This window comes from Callithrix jacchus, chromosome 3, assembly GCF_049354715.1.
Source record: "Callithrix jacchus isolate 240 chromosome 3, calJac240_pri, whole genome shotgun sequence".
Classification (NCBI taxonomy): domain Eukaryota; kingdom Metazoa; phylum Chordata; class Mammalia; order Primates; family Cebidae; genus Callithrix; species Callithrix jacchus.
In genome coordinates, this window is record NC_133504.1 from 47,271,472 (window position 1) to 47,294,063 (window position 22,592).

Consider the following 22,592-nt stretch of genomic DNA (forward strand, 5'->3'; position numbering starts at 1 on the left):
ACTTTCAAATCCCACATTGAAGGCACAAGAGTATCACGTTTCTACTTCAAGGCTGCACGTACAGGAAAGGAAAGCCCTCCACACAGCTTGGTAGCAGAAGATCTAAATCAGAGTAAATTGTGTAAATTATAACTAAATTGCAAAGCTTTTGGGCAAAACAGGCATGCTAGTCTAATCAGGAAAGTGGTGATATTTACTTTTCGATAATGCATGTTGGAAGAGGAATTGGGGGAGGGAGGCATTGCAGATCTCTTAATATATTTCTGAACTTGGCAACCTGATCTGATTTTGTCACATATTTGCAGCTTAAAAAGTATTTGGCTTTTACAACAGCCAAAATAAGTATCCTTAATCACTTTCAACCTATGAACAGATGGGAAACAGTGCTTTTAGAAATGGAGCATACAAAATACTTCAGTATCAGCCAAAACTAATTAGTAGCAATATCTGAACCAAACTCTAAAACTGATTTAGTGTTTAATATATATTATCATATAAGCATTAGCAGTTGAAAGGAAATTCCCTGTTCAAATGTTTGCCAAGCTCAGGGTGTAATGTTCGGACATGATTAACTTACTAATTAACTTATTGTATCTTTTCTCACATGTAATCATGCATAATGATTTCTTCTCTCCCTGAAAACTATTTGATTTGAAGCTTTGAACATAGATTTGTCAAACTTCAAATGAAAAAAGTCAGAGGCAGCCAGTTGGCCCTGTTTTTTCTCTCATTCTTAGAGTGACATTAGTTGGAAGTGGCATGAGAGTAAGTGGAACTGTCTCTTCTATGATGAAAACTTGTTTTGTATCTTGCCTTTAATGACTCATTTTTTTATTTTCATGAGAATTTTCTAAGAGTTTTATGGAGACTCTTTAGTGGCTATAAATGTCTGTAAAAATGATAATTTGCTCCATATCAAAATTGCATTAAGATGGTAAAGAAAGATAAATCTAAAAATTACGTTTGGAGGATAAGCAAAGAATAATTTCTATGATTTTCTAACTCAGAGGAGGTCACTCAGCCTCCGTATATCTGACAGTCACAGTACATTTCCCACATCTACTACTCATTCTTGTGTAAAGAATGAACATACATATATATATATATATATATTTTAAAGTAACAATTATATAATGCATATAATTTAATCTTTTTAATATTAACTTTTCAAATGACAAACATTTAGTCAAATTATTATATAATCTTCATAAATAACACTTTTACAACCTCATAATAGTATATTGATTGGATCTAACACAATTTACTCAGATATTTGTTTCTAATTTTTTTTCTATTATAAAAGAAATGGCAATGGATATCTTCATGCATATAGCTTTTTTCATACTTGGGGGAAAATCCCAAAAAAGGAAATTACTAGGTTGCATGCTTTTATTCATGTTGCCAAGTCTATCAATTTTCCAAGCAGATTATACAATTGAGAATAATGTTGGAAATGCATCTTGAACCAAACATGCTCTGGAATTTGATAAGTTTGTAAGGTTTTCCTCTTAAATTTAGAAGTGAAAAATGGTGCCTTATTTCCATTTTAACTTAAATTACTGAAACATTTTTCTGTATGTATGTTTCTAATTATTTTTTGACAGGTGTGTGTTTTAATTAATCACAAACAAAAATTTGTTTGAGAATACAATGAAACCTTCTACCACAGTCTGGTTGTGCAGTTCCCACAAAACTATGTTTAGAAATCATGATTCCAAAGTTTGGAAATATGATACAGATGAAATGGGATGTTTATTTTGGAAGGGAGACTTTCTATACATGTATACATATATGTATCTTTTAATAGAGATATAAAATTTGAAATTAAGTGAAAGACACTTTTATGAAGACAGGTTTGGTTGCTGAATTAAAAGAAAAATGGGCCAGGCATAGTGATATGTGCTTGTAGTCTCAGCTACTTGGGAGATTGAGGCAGGAGAATTGCTTGGGCTCAGGAGTTAGAGGCTGCAGTGAGCTGTGATTTCACCACTGCATTCCAGCCTTGGTAACAGAGCAAGACTCTGTTTCTAAAACAAAATAAAAATAAAAAATGTATTAATAAAAGAAAATAAAAGAAAAAGATCAGCAATAAATATTGTTTTATCTATAAAATAAGTACAAATCTGAGATAATGTGAAAGGAGCTAATCCCTTTTGCTTGTCTGCTTACTATTCTTAGAATGTATTAGGAAGTCAACAACGAAATGACTGACTAATGTTTATCCTTCCCATCCAGGGTCATTGTATATCAGTAATTCATATGTCAGTGAGAGTTAAAAATCATTCTTTGGTTATAGATTCAGTAATAACTTAAAAAGGGCAGGTTTGAGATTTTAATTATTTTGGAGATTAGTACTAGACTGAATTACCTGTGTTTGCTTACCACAGGGTAGCAGGTGCCTATTCCCCTTGATTGTAAGATATTACATGCTACTTATTCATGTTGGAGGAAGCTAAGTTGTTAGTTTGCTTTATCATCCCTATCTTGTGATCAAGATGCATTCATAAAGCATGGTTGTGACTGTGTAAGTTTGTTCAGCAACTTTATTTTTGGTTTATTTATTTTTTATTTTTAACCCATTTATTATTATTATTTTAATGTGTATATATTTTATTGTATTTTAAGTTCTGGGGTACATGTAAAGACATGCAGGATTGTTGCATAGGTACATACATGGCAATGTGGTTTGCTGCCTCCATCCCCATCACCTACATCTGGCATTGTTTTCTTTCTTTCTTTCCTTCTTTCTTTCTTTCTTTCTCTCAATCTCTCTCTCTCTCTCTCTCTCTCTCTCTCTCTCTCTCTCTCTTTTTGAGACAGAGTCTTATTCTGTCACCAGATGGCAGGCTGGAGTGCAGTGGTGCAATCTTGGTTGACTGCAACATCCGCCTCCCAGGTTCAAGCAATTCTGCTGCCTCAGCTTCCCAAGTAGCTGGGACTACAGGTGTGCGCCACCACGCCCAGCCAATTTTTGTATTTTTTTTAGTAGAGATGGGGTTTCACCATATTGACCAGGATGGTTTTGATCTCTTGACCTCATGATCTGCCTGCTTCCACCTCCCAAAGTGCTGGCATTACAGGCGTGAGCCACAGTGCCCGGCTCGTTTATTTTTATTTACAGAAAATAATTGTATCTATTTTTTTGTGTACAACATGATGTTTTGAAGTATATATATACATTGTGGAATGACTAAATTGAGCTAATTAACATGTGCATTGCTTTAAATAGTTATCATTTTTATGAAGAAAACACTTTATGTCCACTCTCTTAATGTTTTTCAAGAATACAATGTATTGTTGAATTATAGTCACCATGTCGTACAATAGATCTCTTGGACTTATTCTGCCTATGTAAATACAATTTTATATCCTTTGGCCAACATCTCCACAACAACTGCTCCAAAATGCTCCAGCTCTTTTTGGCACTATTTTACACTCTACTTCTATGAGATCAACATTTTAGATTTCATATATGATTGAGGTCATGCAGTATTTGCCTTTCTGTACCTGGCTTATTTCACTTAGCTCGATGTCCTCCAGGTTTATCCATGTTGTCACAAATGACAGAATTTCCTTCTTTTTATGGCTGAGAAGTATTCCATTGTGCATATATACTTTATCTTCTTTTTTCATTTATATGTTGACAAACACTTAGGTTGATTCCATATCTTGAATAGTGCAGTGAACATGGTAGTGCAGATATCTCTGACAAACTGATTTTATTTTCTTTAGATGTGTAGCCAGGTGTGGGATAGCTGAATTAAATGGTATTCTATTTTTAATTTTCTGAGAAACCTCTGTACTGTTTTCCGTAAGGTTGTACTAATTGACATTCCCACCAACAGTGTGCAGGGGTTCCCTTTTCTCTGTGTCCTCTCCAATACTTGCTGTTTTTTCTCTTTCTCATAATCAATTCTTGCATGTGTGAGATGATAACTCATTGCAGTTTTAATTGGTATTTCCCTGATGATTAGTGATATTGGGCATTTTTTCATATACATTTTGGCTATTTGTATGTCTTCTTTTGAGAAATTTCTATTTGAATGTTTTGTCCATGTTTTAGCAACTTTTGATTCAATATCATTAACTTGCTGTTTTACTGACAGTTTCATTAATAAATGTGGAATAAGGAATGGATTAAAATGTAGATATTTGTATTGTATCATTAGCAAAACTAGAATCATATGATACTAACATACCAGCCACTTCTGTCTAGAAGACTGATAAATTCCATATTGTCATATTATATTCTTTCAAAATGATTTTATGTAGCAGGATTTTTATCGCCTGTGTCAGTTTTTTCATTGAGCTTAGGAATCATTCAATTTTCTTCTTCCAGTTTTTACCTACATTGTAAATGGTAAAAGTACCAACTTTCCCTTTTTAATATTCTTGAATTTCCCAGTATGTGTTTTTCTGTATCATTCCACTGGGTGGCAATCCCTTAACCAATATAGAAAATAGCAGGTTGGTGTTTTAGGAGGAACTAGTGGCCATCATCATTTTCACATAAGGATTAAATCCATGTTCCTTAACAGGAGCCACCATGCCTGACTTCCTTTAAATATGATATATTTCACATGGAAAATGGATTACAAACTTGATTTTTCAATTATATTATGGTAGATTAAAAATATCAATTCATTTTTAAAATATATATTTTGTTGCATTTTAGGTTTTGGGGTACATGTGAAGAACATACAAGATTTTTGCATAGGTACACACATGGCAGTGTGATTTGCTGCCTTCCTCCCCATCATCTGTATCTGGCATTTCTCCCCATGCTCTCTCTCCCCAATTCCTCACCCCCCGCTGTCCCTCCCCTATTTCCCCCCTGTACACCCCAATGTGTGATGCTCTCCTCCCTGTGTCCATGTGTTCTCATTGTTCAACACCTGCCTATGAGTGAGAACATGTGGTGTTTGATTTTCTGTTCTTGTGTCAGTTTGCTGAGAATGATGGTTTCCAGGTTCGTCCATGTCCCTACAAAGGACATGAACTCATCATTTTGATGGCTGCATAATATTCCATGGTGTATATGTGCCACATTTTCCCTGTCCAGTCTATCATCTATGGGCATTTGGGTTGGTTCCAGGTCTTTGCTATTGTAAACTGTGCTGCAATGAACATTCGTGTGCATGTGTCCTTATAGTAGAACGATTTATAATCCTTTGGATATATACCGAGTAATGGGATTGCTGGGTCAAAGGGAATTTCTATTTCTTGGTCCTTGAGGAGTCACCACACTGTCTTCCACAATGGTTGAACTAATTTACACTCCCATCAACAGTGTAAAAGCGTTCCTATTTCTCCACATCCTCTCCAGCATCTGTTGTCTCTAGATTTTTTTTAATGATCGCCATTCTAACTGGTGTGGGATGGTATCTCAATGTAGTTTTTATTTGCATTTCTCTAATGACCAGTGATGATGAGCATTTTTTCATATGTTTGTTGGCCTCATGTATGTCTTCTTTTCTAAAGTGTCTTTTCATATCCTCCACCCACTTTTGAATGGGCTTGTTTGTTCTTTTCTTGTAAATCTGTTTTAGTTATTTGTAGATTCTGGATATCGGCCCTTTGTCAGATGGGTAGATTGCAAAATTTGTTCCCATTCTTTTGGTTGTTGATTCACTCTAATGACTGTTTCTATTGCTGTGCAGAAGCTGTGGAGTTTGATTAGGTCCCATTTGTCTATTTTGGCTTGTGTTGCCAATGCTCTTGGTGTTTTGGTCATGAAGTCCTTGCCTACGCCTATGTCCTGAATGGTTTTGCCTAGATTTTCTTCTAGGGTTTTAATGGTGTTAGGTCTATGTTTAAGTCTTTAATCCATCTGGAGTTAATTTTAGTGTAAGGTGTCAGAAAGAGGTCCAGTTTCTGCTTTCTGCACATGGCTAGCCAGTTTTTCCAACACCATTTATGAAACTGGGAATAATTTTCCCATTGTTTGTTTTTGTCAGTTTTGTCAAAGATTGGATGGCTGTAGATGTGTTGCCTCCAAGGCCTCTGTTCTGTTCCATTGGTCTATATCTTTGTTTTGGTGCCAGTACCATGCTGTTTTAATTACTGTAGCCTTTTAGTATAGTTTGAAGTTCGGTAGCGTGGTGCCCCCCACTTTGTTCTTTTTGCTTAGAATTGACTTGGCCATGCGTGCTCTCTTTTGGTTCCATATGAAGTTTAAGGTGTCTTTTCCAGTTCTGTGAAGGTCATTAGTATCTTGGTGGGGATAGTGTTGAATCTGTAAATTACTTTGGGCAGTATGGCCATTTTCACTATATTGATTCTTCCTAACCATGAACATGGAATGTTTCTCTGTTTGTGTCCTCTCTTATTTCGTTGAGCAGTTGTTTATAGTTCTCCTTGAAGAAATCCTTTATGTTCCTTGCTAGTTGTATTCCTAGGTATTTTATTCTCTTTGTAGCAATTGTGAATGGCAGTTCATTCTTGATTTGGCTCTCTTTAAATTTGTTATTGGTGTATAGGAATGCTTGTGATTCTTGCACATTGATTTTCTATCCTGTGACCTTGCTGAAGTTACTTATCAGTTTCAGGAGATTTTGAGCTGGGATGATGGGATCTTTTAACTATACAATCATGTCTCCAGATTTTTTAATGATTGCTGTGTGAGAAGGTATGTCAATGTAGTTTTGATTTGCGTTTCTCTAAAGACCAGTGATGATGAGCATTTTTTCATATTTTTTTTTGCCTCATATATGTCTTCTTTTGTAAAGTAACCATTCATATCCTTCGCCCACTTTTGAATGGGCTTTTTGTTTTTTTCTTGTAAATCTGTTTTAGTTCTTTGTAGATTCTAGATATCAGCCCTTGTCAGGTGGGTAGATTGCAAACATTTTTTCCCATTCTGTTGGTTGCCGATTCACTCTAATGACTGTTTCTTTTGCTGTGCAGAAGCTCTGGGGTTTGATTAGGTCCCATTTGTCTATTTTGGCTTTTGTTACCAATGCTTTTGGTGTTTTAGTCATGACCTTGCCCATGCTATGTCTTGAATGGTTTTGCCTAGGTTTTCTTCTTGAGTTTTTATGGTGTTAGGTCTTATGTTTAAGATTTAATCCATTTGGAGTTAATTTTAGTGTAAGGTTTCAGGAAGGGGTCCAGTCTGCTTTCTGCACAATGGATAGCCACTTTTACCAACACCATTTATTAAACAGGGAATCCTTTCCCCATTGCTTGTTTTTATCATGCTTGTCAAAGATCAGATGGTTGTAGGTGTGTGGCGTTGCCTCTGAGGCCTCTGTTCTGTTCCATTGGTCTATATCTCTGTTTTGGTACCAGTACCATGCTGTTTTGATTACTGTAGCCTTGTAGTATAGTTTGAAGTCAGGTAGTGTGATGCCTCTAGCTTTGTTCTTTTTGCTTAGAATTGACTTGGCTATGTGGGCTCTCTTTTGGTTTCCTATGAAGTTTAAGGTGATTTTTTTCCAGTTCTGTGAAGAAGGTCAAAACTTTTAATAAGAATTGATATTTTCAAGTCATCAAAAATATTAATTCTTATTATAACTTTGTAAACAGATACTTCTATAATGAATTGAGTAAAGACATGTTATTTATATGTAGCTTTTTTCTATGTTGTTCTAAAAATAAAATAAATTAACACGTTCTTAATTTCTATAAACTTATTCATGATGATTTATTAACTTATTATATATATATGAACATTTTCTTTAGAATATTTTTTTCCTTAAGTTCTGAGGGGTTAGTTGAAACCATTTATGTATCATTTAAAGAATATGTCATTCTAGTTTGTGCCAGTAAAGGCAAACAAGTTGAAGTCTATAAATAGATTCAAAGAAAAAGCTCTCTCATATTTTATTAGAAAATAAATATAGAACATAATTCAATCATCATGTTTAATTCTAGATAATTAATTCTTAATTTGCTGATCTTGGTTTAAGCAGACTACCATATGAAGTTTTCTGCTTCTAGATGAAGAAAAGTCCTAAAATCTTCAATCAGTTCTTTTGCTTAGTCTAACAGGTTCACGGTTATGATATCAGTTTAAACTGAGAAACCTGTACCCGTAAGTCTTTTTCTTCTACCATAAATTGTTAAGAAAATACATTGTTCATAAGGCCATTCTTTGGATGTTTCTTTCAGAAGATGAAATTTGTAACCTGTAACTTGTAGCAGCGGCTTTGGGCAGAAAATACCTGCTGATGATATGATTGAATTGTATAATATATGTTTAGCATAAATTTGCTGTAATAACCAACTATATCAAAGTAGAGGGGAATGGAGTCCTCTACTGAGGACATACCTATTTTTTCTTTATGTATTTAGTCATTGATCACCTTGAAATGAGAACATATTGACAACAAGGGCATTGACAAACTTCAAGGTTTTAAAAATTTCATCCCTAATGTCACTACTTGACAGATAATTTACTTCTGAAATAAAATTGTTGAAAAAATCAATTTGACAGTTATTGTATTAATCTTTGAGTATAAACCTAAGTGTGTGCATCAGTTATCTATTGCCACAATGGCATCACAAAACTTAGTGGCTTAAAACAACATCTGTTTATTATTTCTCGTGCAACAATAATGATGATCTGGTACAGACTTGGGCTCACTCCAGTGGGTACAACTTCTCTCTTCCCCATGTGGCTTCTCATCTTTCAGAGGTTTGCTAGCTTCTTGTCATGTAGATGACGGTTCTGAAAGAATGAAACTGTATAAAGTCTCTTGAAACATAGACTTAGAACTGGCACATTATCACTTTCATTGGATTCTATTGGCCAGAGCAATTCACAATTCCAGCTCATAGTCCTAGAGTGGGTGAATAGACTCCACCTCTTGTTGAGTGCTGCAAAGTCACATTGCAAAGATAGGGATTTACGGAGGCATTAATTGGCCATCAATTACCGCACTTTGCTTTTAATATGTTTATGTTAATGTAAAAATATATATGTATTTGTATATTTTGAGATGGGGTCTTACTCTGTCACCTAGGCTGGAGTGCAGAGGCACAATCATGGCATACTGCAACCTCAACTTCCCGGGCTCAGGTGATCCTCTCATGTCAGCCTCCCATGGTAGCTTGTGGCACCATGCCTGGCTAATTTTTCATAGCTGTTTTTGTAGAGAAAGGGTTTCAGCTTGTTGCTCTGGCTGTTCTTGAACTCCTGGATTCAAATGATTCACCTGCCTCAAGCTCCTAAATGCTGAGATAACAGGTTTGGAGCCACCTCACTTGGCTTTATTAATATTTTAGTTGTTTTATATTTAACTTAGGTAAAATTTTTCCTTGATTCGTCACTTCTTTTTACATTTTAAGATTTGATTCACAAGCATGATAAAAGGACCTTTTTGATATGTAGGCAAAATATATTGAAGTCACAGAATGGTCTTTCTCTGTCAAATTAGGAGCAGACTATGTAATCAAAAAACAGTTTGTCAGTGTAACAAAAATGGTATCATATTCTAATTTTATGTTTAAAATATACCACCTATATAATGTTTTATAGTTAAGGATTCACAAGCATTTCTCTGTTTTATGATTAAACTCATCAAAATTTACCATTGTCAAAATTTAGTGTATTAGCTTCTTTTCAAACCCATTATTTGTAAATACAATTTATTTTTCATCAAGACTTCTATAAATTGTTCATTTCTATAATTTTTTCATTTGTCTTTAGCATTCCAATTATCTAGAGATATAATATTGATCAAAGTTCATCTGTTTCAGACTTAAGATTAAATTCTTTTCTTTTTTGTTATAAAAACCAGAAAAATAACATTCATCATTTTGTAAACATGTTTGCATTTCTTTATATTGTTAATATAATATAGTTCTGATCATTCATATTAACTACGGCTTTTACCCCAAATAAGTAACTTTTAATTCTCTTTCTGTTTCTATGTTGTCTCTCTCTCTCTTACATACACATATCCATGTACACACACACACACACACACACACACACACACTTTTCAGTAGAGGATTCAAAACTCTGTGACTTTCAAGGCAACTCAGGAGACCAGAAGACTCTAATGACCTAGAGCTGTCACTTCAATAGTACATATTACACATCACCCTACCACCACGCATATTCTTTTGTTATTTACATCTTGTTAGAACATGAAACCTTCCCTCACTTTTTGGCTTGGATATTTAACTATTTATATATCAGTCCTCTTATTTCTTCTGAGAGAAATGAGAAAAAGATGTCAACTAACAATCTCTTAGATTTCACAGTAGTTCTTGATGCTATGAATAAGCCAGAAGTAATCATTACAATTTCACCCACATTCCCACTTGATCTCATGTATCAATGCCCATTCCTAAAATTTATTATATTAACCAAGTAAAAATCCTCTTAGAAGGCACAGCTGCCTCTTTTCTAAGCTATTCAAAATCAGTCTTAATTTAAACAAACACAAAACTTTGTTTCCTGTTCTTCTGCTTTTCTGGCAGCTTTGTTAAATAAGATATCTATCCCTCAGTGTACAAAATGATATATATTGACTCAGTAATTAAAAAAAATTTTTGAGAGAATGAAAGAAAGAGAGAGACAATGAGAAAATGAATCAGCCACTGATACAAAAGAGCTACAGTTACAAGAATATTGTACAAGGCTAATATATTTCCTTTTGCAAAGAGGAAGGGACTTTTTTCCCCCATGTATACACATAGACACTAAGATAATTAGCAGCCTCAGTTATACACATTTAGATATAGGTCAATAATAAATATAAAGCACGATTTTCTGTGCTTCAATGAATCTCACTGGTTCATTGCAGCTACTTGGGAGTAGGAAGGTCAGGAAGTCAAAAAGATCTCCAACAAATTATTCTTATGAAAAATTCTTAATCTGTGGCTGATCTCCATTCTGGTGGGTGCGAAATTTTCTCTTGAATGATACTCAAACTTGTGTTCAAAAATGGCGTTATGCTAGTGTTCAAATGACGTACAATATAGAGAATATCAGGTGATAGCAGAAGCTTCAAGAAAAAACTACAGAAAGACAAATACAAAAAGACAGAACTGGGATTTCCTGCCCTCTACCACCCAACAGAGACTTCATGGCTGGGTGAAATAATCAAAGTCATACTCAACATTTTAGTTAACCAAGAGAAGAAAAATAATTGCCATGTACAAAACAAAACAAGACTTGTTTAAGAATCAACACGAAAATTCAATAAAACAAACTAAGAAAATAATGCAAAAACAAAGTGAGCATGAGTCAGTGATTCACTCTGAGAGTCAAGAAACTGGGGTCTGGGATTCAGAGGTGTAGGTACAGATCACATTTGGGGCAAGACTCAACCCTGGTGGGTGAATTGACCTGGGCATCTCAGTCAGTGGAACTCCATTTATGAGAGAGGCAGAAATAAAAACCTTAAGAAGAAGAAAGCATTTTTATATGTTACAAATTGCAAGGGAACTAGACTTTGGAAGACTGAAAAAAACTGGCTATCATATATAAAACATAATATATATATATATATATATATATATATATATATGTATATATATATCTTATGCAAGGTTACCAAGATTACAGATATCTAATGATAGAAATCTTCAGTTTCTCAAATGTTAATAGCTGCTAGAGTCACTGTACTAGGGATTCTCTACAGGGACAGAACTAATGTTAATCAAGTTAATACTTAATAAACTTCCATATATATATATATATATATATATACACACACATACATGTTTTATGTATATATAAAGCTAGTAAGTTTATACTTAATAAATATAACAGAACTGATAACAATTAAGAATTAGTTCTTATTAACAGAACTAATCAAGTTAATACTTATTAAACTCCCATATATATGTTTTATGTATATATAATGTTTTTTATATATATATGGGAGTTTATTAAGTATTAACTCACAAGACCGCAGGGAGGTCCCATACTAGGCTGGCTACAGACTGAGGAGCAAGGAGAGCCAGTCAGAGTTCCAAAACTGAAGGACTTGGAGTCCGATGTTTGAGGAGGCATCCAGCATGGGAGAAAGATGTTGGCTGGGAGGCTAGGCCAGTCTCTGTTTCCACATTTTTCTGCTTGCTTATATTCTAGCCGTGCTGGCAGCTGATTAGACAGTGCCCGCCCAGATTAAGGGTGGGTCTGCCTTTCCCATTCCACTGACTCAAATGTTAGTCTCCTTTCCCAACCCCCTTATAGACACACCCAGGATCAGTACTTTGTTCCTTCAATACAGTCAAATTGACACCCATTATTAACCACCACAGTCACCTATAACAGTATTGCTGACTGGCCATGGTTTGCAGTATTACCCTTCCCATCTGCTGATCCTATAGGCCATGATCCTACCACCATAGTACAGAGCCTCTTAATTCAAAGCATTTGGACCAAAGTTACTTTTCAGTTGATATTTGGTTAACAGAATGTCAGTGCCAAATAATACATAATTTAAAATACTCTATAGTTTAAAATAGCTTCTGGGACAGGAAAATTATTTGAACTAACCTGCCCTGTCATATGAAAACATTCTAATTTGTAGAGTTGTAGATACACTGACAAATTCACTTTGTTTTGGATTTTGTTTTTCTTTAGAAGGTTAATTTCATCCATGTAATATTGATCTTGGCATATTCAACCTTCTTTGGAGAACCTTATTGACATGTCCTGGTGATATCATATATTGAATTCTATGTACAAGTTGCAATATATTTCCTATTTCAATGTATTCATCATTGAAAGAGTTTTAAACTGTTCACAGAAGCATTAGTTTTTCATATTTTCTATAATAAGAAATTGTTATATTTTATTTTTTAGGATGAAAGGTACTCCAAGTAAAACTGATAAACTTGACAGTAAAGTTAAAAGAATTGGACCACACATAAATATCTTCCAAGTGTTCCGAGGAAGAAAAAAAATCATGATTACCAGAAAATTGATTAGAATGATCACCATCATGCAGGCACATGTCAGGGGGTGGCTTGAACGCAAAAGATTACGAAGAGTAATGACCAAGGTAAGATATGCATCAGATATTATAATGTGTTTAAAATTTTTTTATTTAGATTCAATTAAGTAGAATTTTGAATAGTCACCTGGTCAATATGCCTGTGATTTTTTTAAGTAAAATTCTGTGTACATACTTTTTTTTTTTTTTGAGATGGAGTTTTGCTCTTGTTGCCCAGGCTAGAGTGCACTGGAGTGATCTTGGCTCACTGCAACCTCTGCCTCCTGGGTTCAAGCGATTCTTCTGCCTCAGCCTCCAGATTAGCTGGGATTACAGGTGTCCACCACTACACTCAGCTAATTTTTGATATGCATACTCTAAGAAAATGTGATGCATAATCTGCTATGATGACAGATTTAGCTGTGCAAAGTTGGAGACTCTGAACAAAAGGCCTCACTTATTCTTAACTCAGGAATTCTGGGACCACCTATTCTTAAACCAGTATATTTTGAAATAACTTTACACTAAAGTTGTTTCTTCTTTGCTATCTGTTCATTTTCGGTCTATAGCGACTTTCCTTCACTTCCCACACTCCTGGGTACTCTTGCATTGCATAAATATCCAATTTCAACAGAATTACACACACATACAAATATCTACCTGGTCAACTTTCATAGATTGCAATCCTGTTTTTTAAAATATATAATGCAGACCCATTTTGTCTGGGTGAATGCAGATGGACCTAAATGGGTCTATCTTGGAAAACCTGAGAGAATCTAAAATGTCCTCACCTTGAGGGCTAAAGTTTTACTACTAATAAAAAATTTGAGTAATAAACTATAAATAAAATAGATTAGTAGTGCCCACTCCATTTCCTTGATCTTCTGAGAAAACCCTCTAGAATAGACTTGCAGTGGGCATCCTGAACACGCTTCTCTGACAATGTGGTGATACTGTTAGAGTTATTCCATATGCCTCTCTCTGGGTATAAATTTATATATGTACTAATGTATAAATTAATATGAATATGAATCACATATGTAGTTCTGATAAAACATGATAATACATGTAAAACTTTGGCAAAACGTAAACACTCCATATACTTAATCCTGTAATTTTGTAAGGTGGCTGCTATATCTATTTTGTTGCTGAAGAAACTGAAGCAAATTTTTTGCCCAAAGTCAAACAGTGGCTAAGTGACAGAACTAGATTTCAAACCCATATCTGTCTAAGATATTGAAAGAGCCATGATTAAATTAGACTTGAATTTCTCCAAAAAGAGAAATGAACTCATTTTCTTACTCCACAAGTCCTTTCTCTTTTGTAACTACTTATATTGATAAACTGTTCTACCATTCATCATTCAAGCCATAAACCTGAATGTCTCTTAGATTCTTTCAACTTTTTGACTCCCACATTCAATCGGTTCCACTTTCATGACAGTTGTTGAACTGCTCTTTTTGCTTCTTGCCAGAGTTGCCATTCATCTACCCTTACATGGATAAATGCAGTAGTTTCCTAATTGATCTCCATACCTACTGACCTACTTCCATCAAATCCATTTGCCATGTGCCATATTTGAAAAATTCTACTCATTACCTTATTTCACTTCTTAAAATCTTTTTACGGATCTATATTGCTTACAGGATATAGTAGGAACTCTCTAACATAGCACACATGACCTCTCTGTTTTGGCTCTCGCCTTTTGTCCATCTTCATCATAGGATACCTGATACATTCTTTATGTTTTAGCAAACTGCAAATCTTGATTGTTACCTGTTATCTTATGTTTACATGCTGTTCTCTTCTCTACCTTTCTTATCTTCTGATAAACTCCAATTCATCTTTCAAGATCTTCCTAAACTATATTCACTTACCCTGTGTCTGGTCCATCAAGCAAAGCCCATCTCTCCATCTTTTCTTGTCATTATTGTGTCCAGTTCTTTACATTGTTATCATCTGTTTACATGTTTGACATGAAAAGTATGGTTTATATGACTTATTTGGAAGCATATACTCTTTATTTTTCTGTTCATAGTACCACAAACTATCTTAACACATAATATATACTCTATCATTTTAACTGTATGCATGTATGATCTACTATTTTTTCTTGTTTATCTTCTTGTTGTATACATATACTTTATAGTTTGGCTAAATGGGTTGCAAACTTCATGAAGACAAGTATCTGTCTGTCTTGTTTGTTTCTGTATTTAAATGCCTAGAATGGTGTTTAATATATAGTAGACACTCAACAAATACCTATTGAGTGGATGAATTAATATAATTGTAGAAGTTTATCATGGAACCGTAAGAATATTACACACTCCCCACACACATTCTTAAAGTTCTGTCTACACACATTTGATACATTCCATATAATTTAATTATAGCATTTACTAATATCAGAAAGAATTGTAGAACCATTCATAACCTCTAGGACAGAAATGGATCTAGAACATTTAGGGAGAAATCATGGGCCAAAGATGAGAGTAAAAAGGAGTGATTTGATTGATAAGAAAAATGCTAAATTTCTATGTTGAGAGAGAATTTGTGATTAAAAGAATGAGAAGTGCTTTTAAAGGATCAGAGCCAATAAAAAGTAGATTTTGACTTTTATTTGGTGATAAAATTTGTTATAGTCATTGATTTTCTTTTTTATTCCATCATTGGCATTATGCTTTGTTTCTTAGATGATTGCTTTATTGATGTGGTTAAAGTTGTTTTGCCTACTGTCAAAATCCTAGTGTGACAGGCTTGTAATGCAGTTGATAGTAAGTTTCCTGGACTGTGCCTATGTGAATGGTTGCTATTGGGGGAATTCTTGATAACTTTCTGCTCTAGAGGCTGCATAGCAAATCACTGGATAATTGTCAGCACTGTGGCAGTCCCTCCACTGGGAGACTTCCATAGTCATATTGCTTTACTGCCACTTCAGAGTTTGTTGTTGTGGACAGTGTCTGTTAGAAGTTTGAGATTACTCAAGAGACTGTATAATTGCCACCATTTCCTATGAAAAATGTAGTTTGGAATTCTTTGGAAATAATAAAGCAGCTTCAAATTTTCTTACCAGTCATATAGCAAAATATCACAGAGATTGCTCTATTTTAATATGAATATTTTTTCCACAATTCAAAAGGTCCTTTAAAAATTTTTGTGTTGTTTGCATGTGTTTTGGTATAAATAATAATGATATTAAAAAATCATAAAGACCCAAAAGAGAGTACATTCCTCAATGTAATGCTTCTAGGATCTTACTTACTTTTAATATTTTCCTCTAAATATTTATAATTTTAAAGTTTAAATCCTAAATTAAATATACTCCATTGCTATTGGCTAAAAATGTTGAAATTCCAGGATATTTGAATGGTTGATGGCTACAATAATAAAAAATGTTTGAAATTGGCTTTTAATAAATATTTATTGAATCAATAAATTTGGAACAGTCTTGGAGAATCTGAGTTTCAGTATTACCAAAGCAATGTCTTATACATAACTCAATGGTCTTCAATATTTTGGATGTTACAGACTTGTTTGAAACTTTGATAAAGTAGGAATTTCCTATCATCTCAAAAGAACAAAACAGAAATAATAACAAAATCTGAAACTATTCATGGACATGTCACCTTGTATAGTAGCAGTCCCCAACCTTTATGGTGCCAGAGACCAGTTTCATGGAAGACAATTTTTCCGTGGACCAGGGCAGGAGCAGGAATGTTTTCAGGATGAAACTGTTCTACTTAAGATCATCAGGCATTAAAGTCTCATAAAGAAAGAATGACCTCAATTCCTCGCATGTGCAGTTCACCGTAGGATTCTCTCTCCTATGAGAATTGAATGTTTCCACTGATCTGACAGGAGGAGGAGCTCGGGTGGTAATGCTTACTTACCCACCATTCACCTCCTGCTGTGCAGCCTGGTTCCCAACAGGCCACAGACCAATTGGTCTGTGGCCCAGGGGTTTGGGATTCCTGTTGTGTAGAAAAGTTTTATTAAATAACGTAACACTACTACAACTACCTGGAGACCTATGTTCATTTATTCAATAACATATGTGTTTTCAAATTTGATATTAGTTACTATATACTGACTCCAGTTTCCTTCCTGGTGTGTGAAGAGCATACGTAGTCTAGTGAGCAATGTAGACAACTAAAAGAAGTCTTAGATATCATTAGAGCATTTAGAAAGGCCATTTAACCCCAAGTGTTTTTGGTGTGGCAACTGGATAAGATCAATAAACTGAGATCTGGAGGATGAGGGGTAACCTTATTTTGTCAGGTAGACTGGAAGGCTGAGAGGCACAGGAAAGACAGTCTCCATGAGCTTAGGTGAGCTAATTACATTTAGGGGACTGGGACATATTTGGGAGGACAATAAAGGAGGCTGATGATAGGAGTCAGATTAGTAATGCTCTTAAAAACTTTACTAAGGAGTTTATACTTGGTGTCTGCGAATGGATGCCTTTAAAATAGATCAGTGACATGAATAGATTTGTATTTTAGAAAAACTACTGACTTTGGACAATGATTTGGGAGGAGAGGGTGACAAAATTGAGGGAGAACAACTAGTATGCTTTTTCAATCAACCAGTGCATGGTGGCGATAGGACTTTGGGTTTGGTTGTATTTGGAGATAAGGAAGAGGGTAGAGTCAAGAATGATTCCCAGGTTCTTGTCTTGAGAAATCTGGTATATGGTTGAGAAATGCAGACTTTAAGGGGAAGGGCAGACAGGAGGGAGCAGAAGAAAGAACAAACATAGAGTCCAATTTGCAACACTGAGTTTTTAACACTGAGTCCCAATTTTCAACACCGAATTTAAAGCTTCTATGGGAAATCCTGACATGTCTGGGAAGCAGTTGAGTATATGGGACCAAAATTCAGAAGAGAGATTAGGCCATATAGAAAGACTTGGGATTCATCAGTAGTTCTTGAAGTCTTTTCACTGAGGAAGAATATAAAACCCTCTCATCCATAAAAGTGCCTCATTTTGGCCATGAATCTCATCATATGTCTGAGAACGCTCTTCCCACAGGTGATGCTCCTCTACTTCATTCAGGTCTCTGCTCATTGTCACATTATTGAAAAGCTGCCCCATACTAACCTGCACAAAATAACTCTCACTGCAGTCACTCCCTGTCTCTTTTAAAACACGTTGTTGTTCTTCATGGCACTTACTGCCACCTAACATATATTTGTTTATTAGATTATTGTTCCTTTCACTAAAAGGTAAGCCCCTGAAAATAGAAATTTTATCTTTCCTGTTCTTTAATCTACTCATAAGGTCTTGAACATTCTTGGCACATATTAGGAGCCTAAAGCATGTCTTTAATAAATTATTTTCAAGAGCATGAAGGATGTATAACAGCATGTGGGGGCTAGGAGGGATGTGAAGTTTGAGAAATCTCTTCTAAGTATGTTGATGCAGCTCTCGGACCAAGGATGCCCTCCTTGAAACTGGCCATCACCCATGGATGTGAGAATCATCATTAGTGATACTAACTGGAGCCATGAAAGTCAATGTCATTGCCTAGGGAGAGTATATAGAATAAAGAGAGAATCATATAAAGAAAAGATTGAGAAAGACTGGTTAGTGTTTAAGGGGAAGCAGAAGATGAGTATTCCACAAACACTAAAGCAGTAAACGGAGAGATAAGAAGAAAACCAGAATATGTTAGATCAAGGAACTTGAAAGGCAGTACAAGAAAGAGGGTTAGGTTGATAGTCTCCAATGCTGCTAGACAGAATTTTCTGAGTTTAGTAACAGTAAGTTCATGCAGTGAAAACATCTGAAGTAGATAAACTGAGACATGATGAGGTTTACAGAAGGATCGTTTAGCATACTTAAAAAGTGTTTAACTATGCTAAAATGCTCATTGGAAAAAGCCAGTAAAAGAAAAGGTTGTCAATACAAGAAAGATGAAGATAATTCATATTATAAGGTCTTTAACAGGATTAGCATTAAGTGAAAGGAAACGTATTTCTCCATTGTTGCAAGAGAAGATGTTGTGTAGATGCAGCTAAGTGTTTAGGTTTGGTGTTGGGAAGTTGAGATTGCAATAAACCAATTGTTTTGTCTCCCTTTGTGAAGTAAGGAATTAGGCCATTTGCTGAGAGTAAGCATTTAGATGAGTTTGAATGTTTGAGGAGATTGAGGTAATACAGAAAATGGTAAAGAGATGTCTTAAAAAGCTTGTGTGAAATTCCAGGCCACTTTGAGAACCCCATTGAGGTTGGTGATCAAGAATTGGAGTAGTATCATTTCTCCAGGTTGTATAATTTTCTTTAGTAATTATGAAAAATGAGGCATGGAGATGTAACATAATTACCCAGAGTTAGACATCTAATAAGTGACACAGTTGAAAATCAAACATAAGTCTGTCTGGCTCCAGGGCACTATAAAATATGAGGTACCAGTAGTGTCCAATCATTGCAACTGGTGGAGTGTTTTCTCACGTCAGGCTCAAAATGGACATTGGAGTTTCCTGCCAAAAGCCAAGGCTAGATAACACTCCCACCTGATGCTAACAGAGCTAATCCAGGTTAGCTTACATCAGAGACATAAAGCCAAGAACCATGGTCTACAGAGAAGCACCCTTTCTATGGCAATCAGGAGCTGCTATTTAATATTTTGAAGAGTATGCATGGGGAAAACTATATTATTTTTTATATTTGATGATAAAGTTGACCAAGAATGTATATTTAATAGTTTTTATACTGAGCATTTAGACATAGAGTGATTGAAGCATATGCTTCAGGTAGTTGTAAAAATAATCACTTTGACTCAGATAAAAATGGGGTACAGCAAGCAACAAGGACATAGAGGAGAGGCCTGAAAAAGGGCAATAGGAATCAAACCTAAGAGACACACATGTCCAGTAGCTATCCATGGATACAGTTTTCACTAGTTTCTTAGTGAGTGGGGAAGGGACTATAAGGATCACACTTAATGTTATTTGTGGATTGCATATTTGTAAGTGTGTGTTTATGTGTATGTGCTTGAGATAATTGTTTAGAATGTTCACTTGTTACTTCACTGTGTATAGGTTCAGTCATTTAAAAATATTTTCCTTTTTGTTTTTATAAGGTTTTTGAATAAAGCCTTTTTTGATATTTTCATACCTAAATGATTAGACAATGTTAGACTTCAATCAATAAATGTGGTCAGGATATCTTATGGGTCTATAGCATCTTTATTCAGAGTTAAAAAGTCGAACTAGCAAAATATTTACTGAAATATGATACAAAGTTTAAAAAAGCCTAACATATAAAGATCTCTCACAAATTGATAAGAAACATAGTAACAGAAATTAAGTCTCACTGAGTGTCATATGATGGTGGAATTGTCCAAGCAATGAATAAATTACTTAAAAAAATGACCATATCAAGCAAAAGCAAACTGAAATATATACTAGAAAATTTTATTAAATGTTGATAAGTATAATACATTTGTCCATCAAATTAATATAAATTGGAATATTATAATCAGTAATTTGCAGTAACTCTTTTATATTACAATATTGCTGTTGTTAGTAGAAATTTGTTTATATTGTTTACTGAGAACAGCATGGAAAAAAAAAGTAAATAGAAATTTATACTTTTTTTCTGATAAATTCTACCTTGAGAAATATTTAGAATTATAGTAAAAGATTTACCTACTGAGCTGTACTAGCACAATAGCTGAGGCATATTTCCATGCAAAGGCTGCTAGGGACACTCCCTGTAATAAAAACCACATGGATGGACCATTGTCATTTTCTCTGGCTCAACTTACTAACCATGAAACGCCCTAGGTAAACTTGCAAATGCCTGAGATCTGAAAAGAGCTCCCTTACAAGATACGTTGTGCTCCTCAAAAGAGTTATTACATTCTGAGGAAAAGGCACTCAAATTGAAGTTGGTAGCTGCCCAATGCCCTTCCTCTTCTCGGAAGCATCATCTGTCTAAGCAGCATAATCCAAGAGGGAACTTTTCTACTCATGTTTTAAAGATACAATCAAAATACTGCTTGATTTTTAATTATAAGCAAAAGAAATCCACCTATAGATTTAAGCAGAAAGTTGTTGAGTAGGATATTGCATAGAGGTTTAGAGAACTAAGTTAAAAAACCTAAAGGAATAATAAAGGCTGGGTAGCTCCCAGTAATCCAGCCAAATCCTACACAGCAAGAGTCTGATGTGGATACTGAATCCTGGGTGTTTCTGCCTCCACAAATACTGCCCTTGAAAAATGTATATTGCTGCTGCAGTTACTCTATCACACAAATCGATTTCCCATGATTTATTCTTAAAAGTATTATTTGTTTCCATTCAAGGTTTGGGATTGGTGCAGGCAGTGGATGAAGTTCACATGTCTATATCCTAGCAACAGAAGAGGTGTGAGTCATAAGTATCTGACTTTTGGTTTCAAATGATGGGAAGTGGGTTCTGCCTCCCACTAAGATTTATATGTAGGGAATGTGCCAAAGTGTAACCAATTTGTATTATTTTTTAAGACAAAACCTATTGAACAAAAGGCAAATTAGAAATACACACTGAGGCCAGGCAAGGTGGCTCACACGGGTAATCCCAGCACTTTGGGAGGTTGAGATGGGTGGATCACCTGAGGTCAGGAGTTTAAAACCACCCTGGCCAACATGGTTAAACCCTGTCTTTAGTAAAAATACAAGAAATAGCTGGGCATGGTGGCTGGTGCCTGTAATCCCACCTACTCAAAAGGCTGAGGCAGGAAATCTTTTGAGCTCTAGAGGCGGAGATTGTAGTGAACCAAGATCACACCATTGCACTCCAGCCTGGGTGACAGGGAGAAACTCTGTTTCAAAAAAAAACCAATCAACCAAACATATTGAAAAATGTTATTAAATTAGCAAACATCCAGAATCTGCCATCAAATGGAAGGAGAAAGAAGAAGAGGAAGGTAGTAAATTTTTGCTAATTTATTTTTCATTCAGATAAATAAAAAATATTATTTCACATAAATGGAAAATGATATGACAGCAACAAGAAAAATAATACATAATATGAAATATGCTAGGAAAGAAACAAAACAAAATCTTGTAGAATGGGTGAAAATATGGCGGGGTGCTATGGCTCATGCCTGTAATCCCAGCAGTTTGGGAGGCCGAAGTGGGCAGATCACAGGTCAGGAGATTGAGACCATCCTGGCCAACATGGTGAAACCCCCATATCTACTAAAAATACAAAAATTAGCTGGGCATGGTGAGGTGTGCCTGTAGTCTCAGCTACTCGGGAGGCTGAGGCAGGAAAATCTCTTGAACACGAGAAGCAGAGGGTGCAGTGAACCAGATCATGCCACTGCACTCCAGATTGGCAATAGCAAGACTCCGCCTCAAAAATAAATAAATAAATAAATAAATAAAAGAATGGCTGAAAACACTAAATTAAAAGGAATATAAACTATATTTAAGTGGGTTCTGGAATGTCTCTATGCTGGTTTCAAAACAAATTCTACAACTTACTAGCTATGAGGCCTTGGGAAAGTTATTTAAAGATTTTCTGCTTCAGTTTTTTTGCATTTATAAAATTGGTATGCAAAACACATTAAAGGAAAGCTGACTCAGCAGAAAATGTGTAAATGTAAATATATTCCTAAACAAACTAGAAATAATGAAAATTTAAAAAAATTAAGCCTTTAAGAAGTCAAGAACAGGAAAATAAATCTAAATTTTATTTAGAA

General features: G+C 34.9%; 1 protein-coding gene across 3 annotated transcripts in view; it reads left to right on the plus strand.

Moving 5' to 3' along the window:
- The window catches only part of IQCM (IQ motif containing M), a 495,919-nt gene that overhangs the window by 253,703 nt on the left and 219,624 nt on the right, over window positions 1-22,592 (plus strand). For all 3 annotated transcript variants that reach the window (XM_035292858.3, XM_078367842.1, XM_078367841.1), the window contains one exon: window positions 12,770-12,968. In XM_035292858.3, coding sequence (XP_035148749.3) covers window positions 12,770-12,968 — 199 coding nt within the window. The remainder of the gene's footprint in view (window positions 1-12,769; window positions 12,969-22,592) is intronic.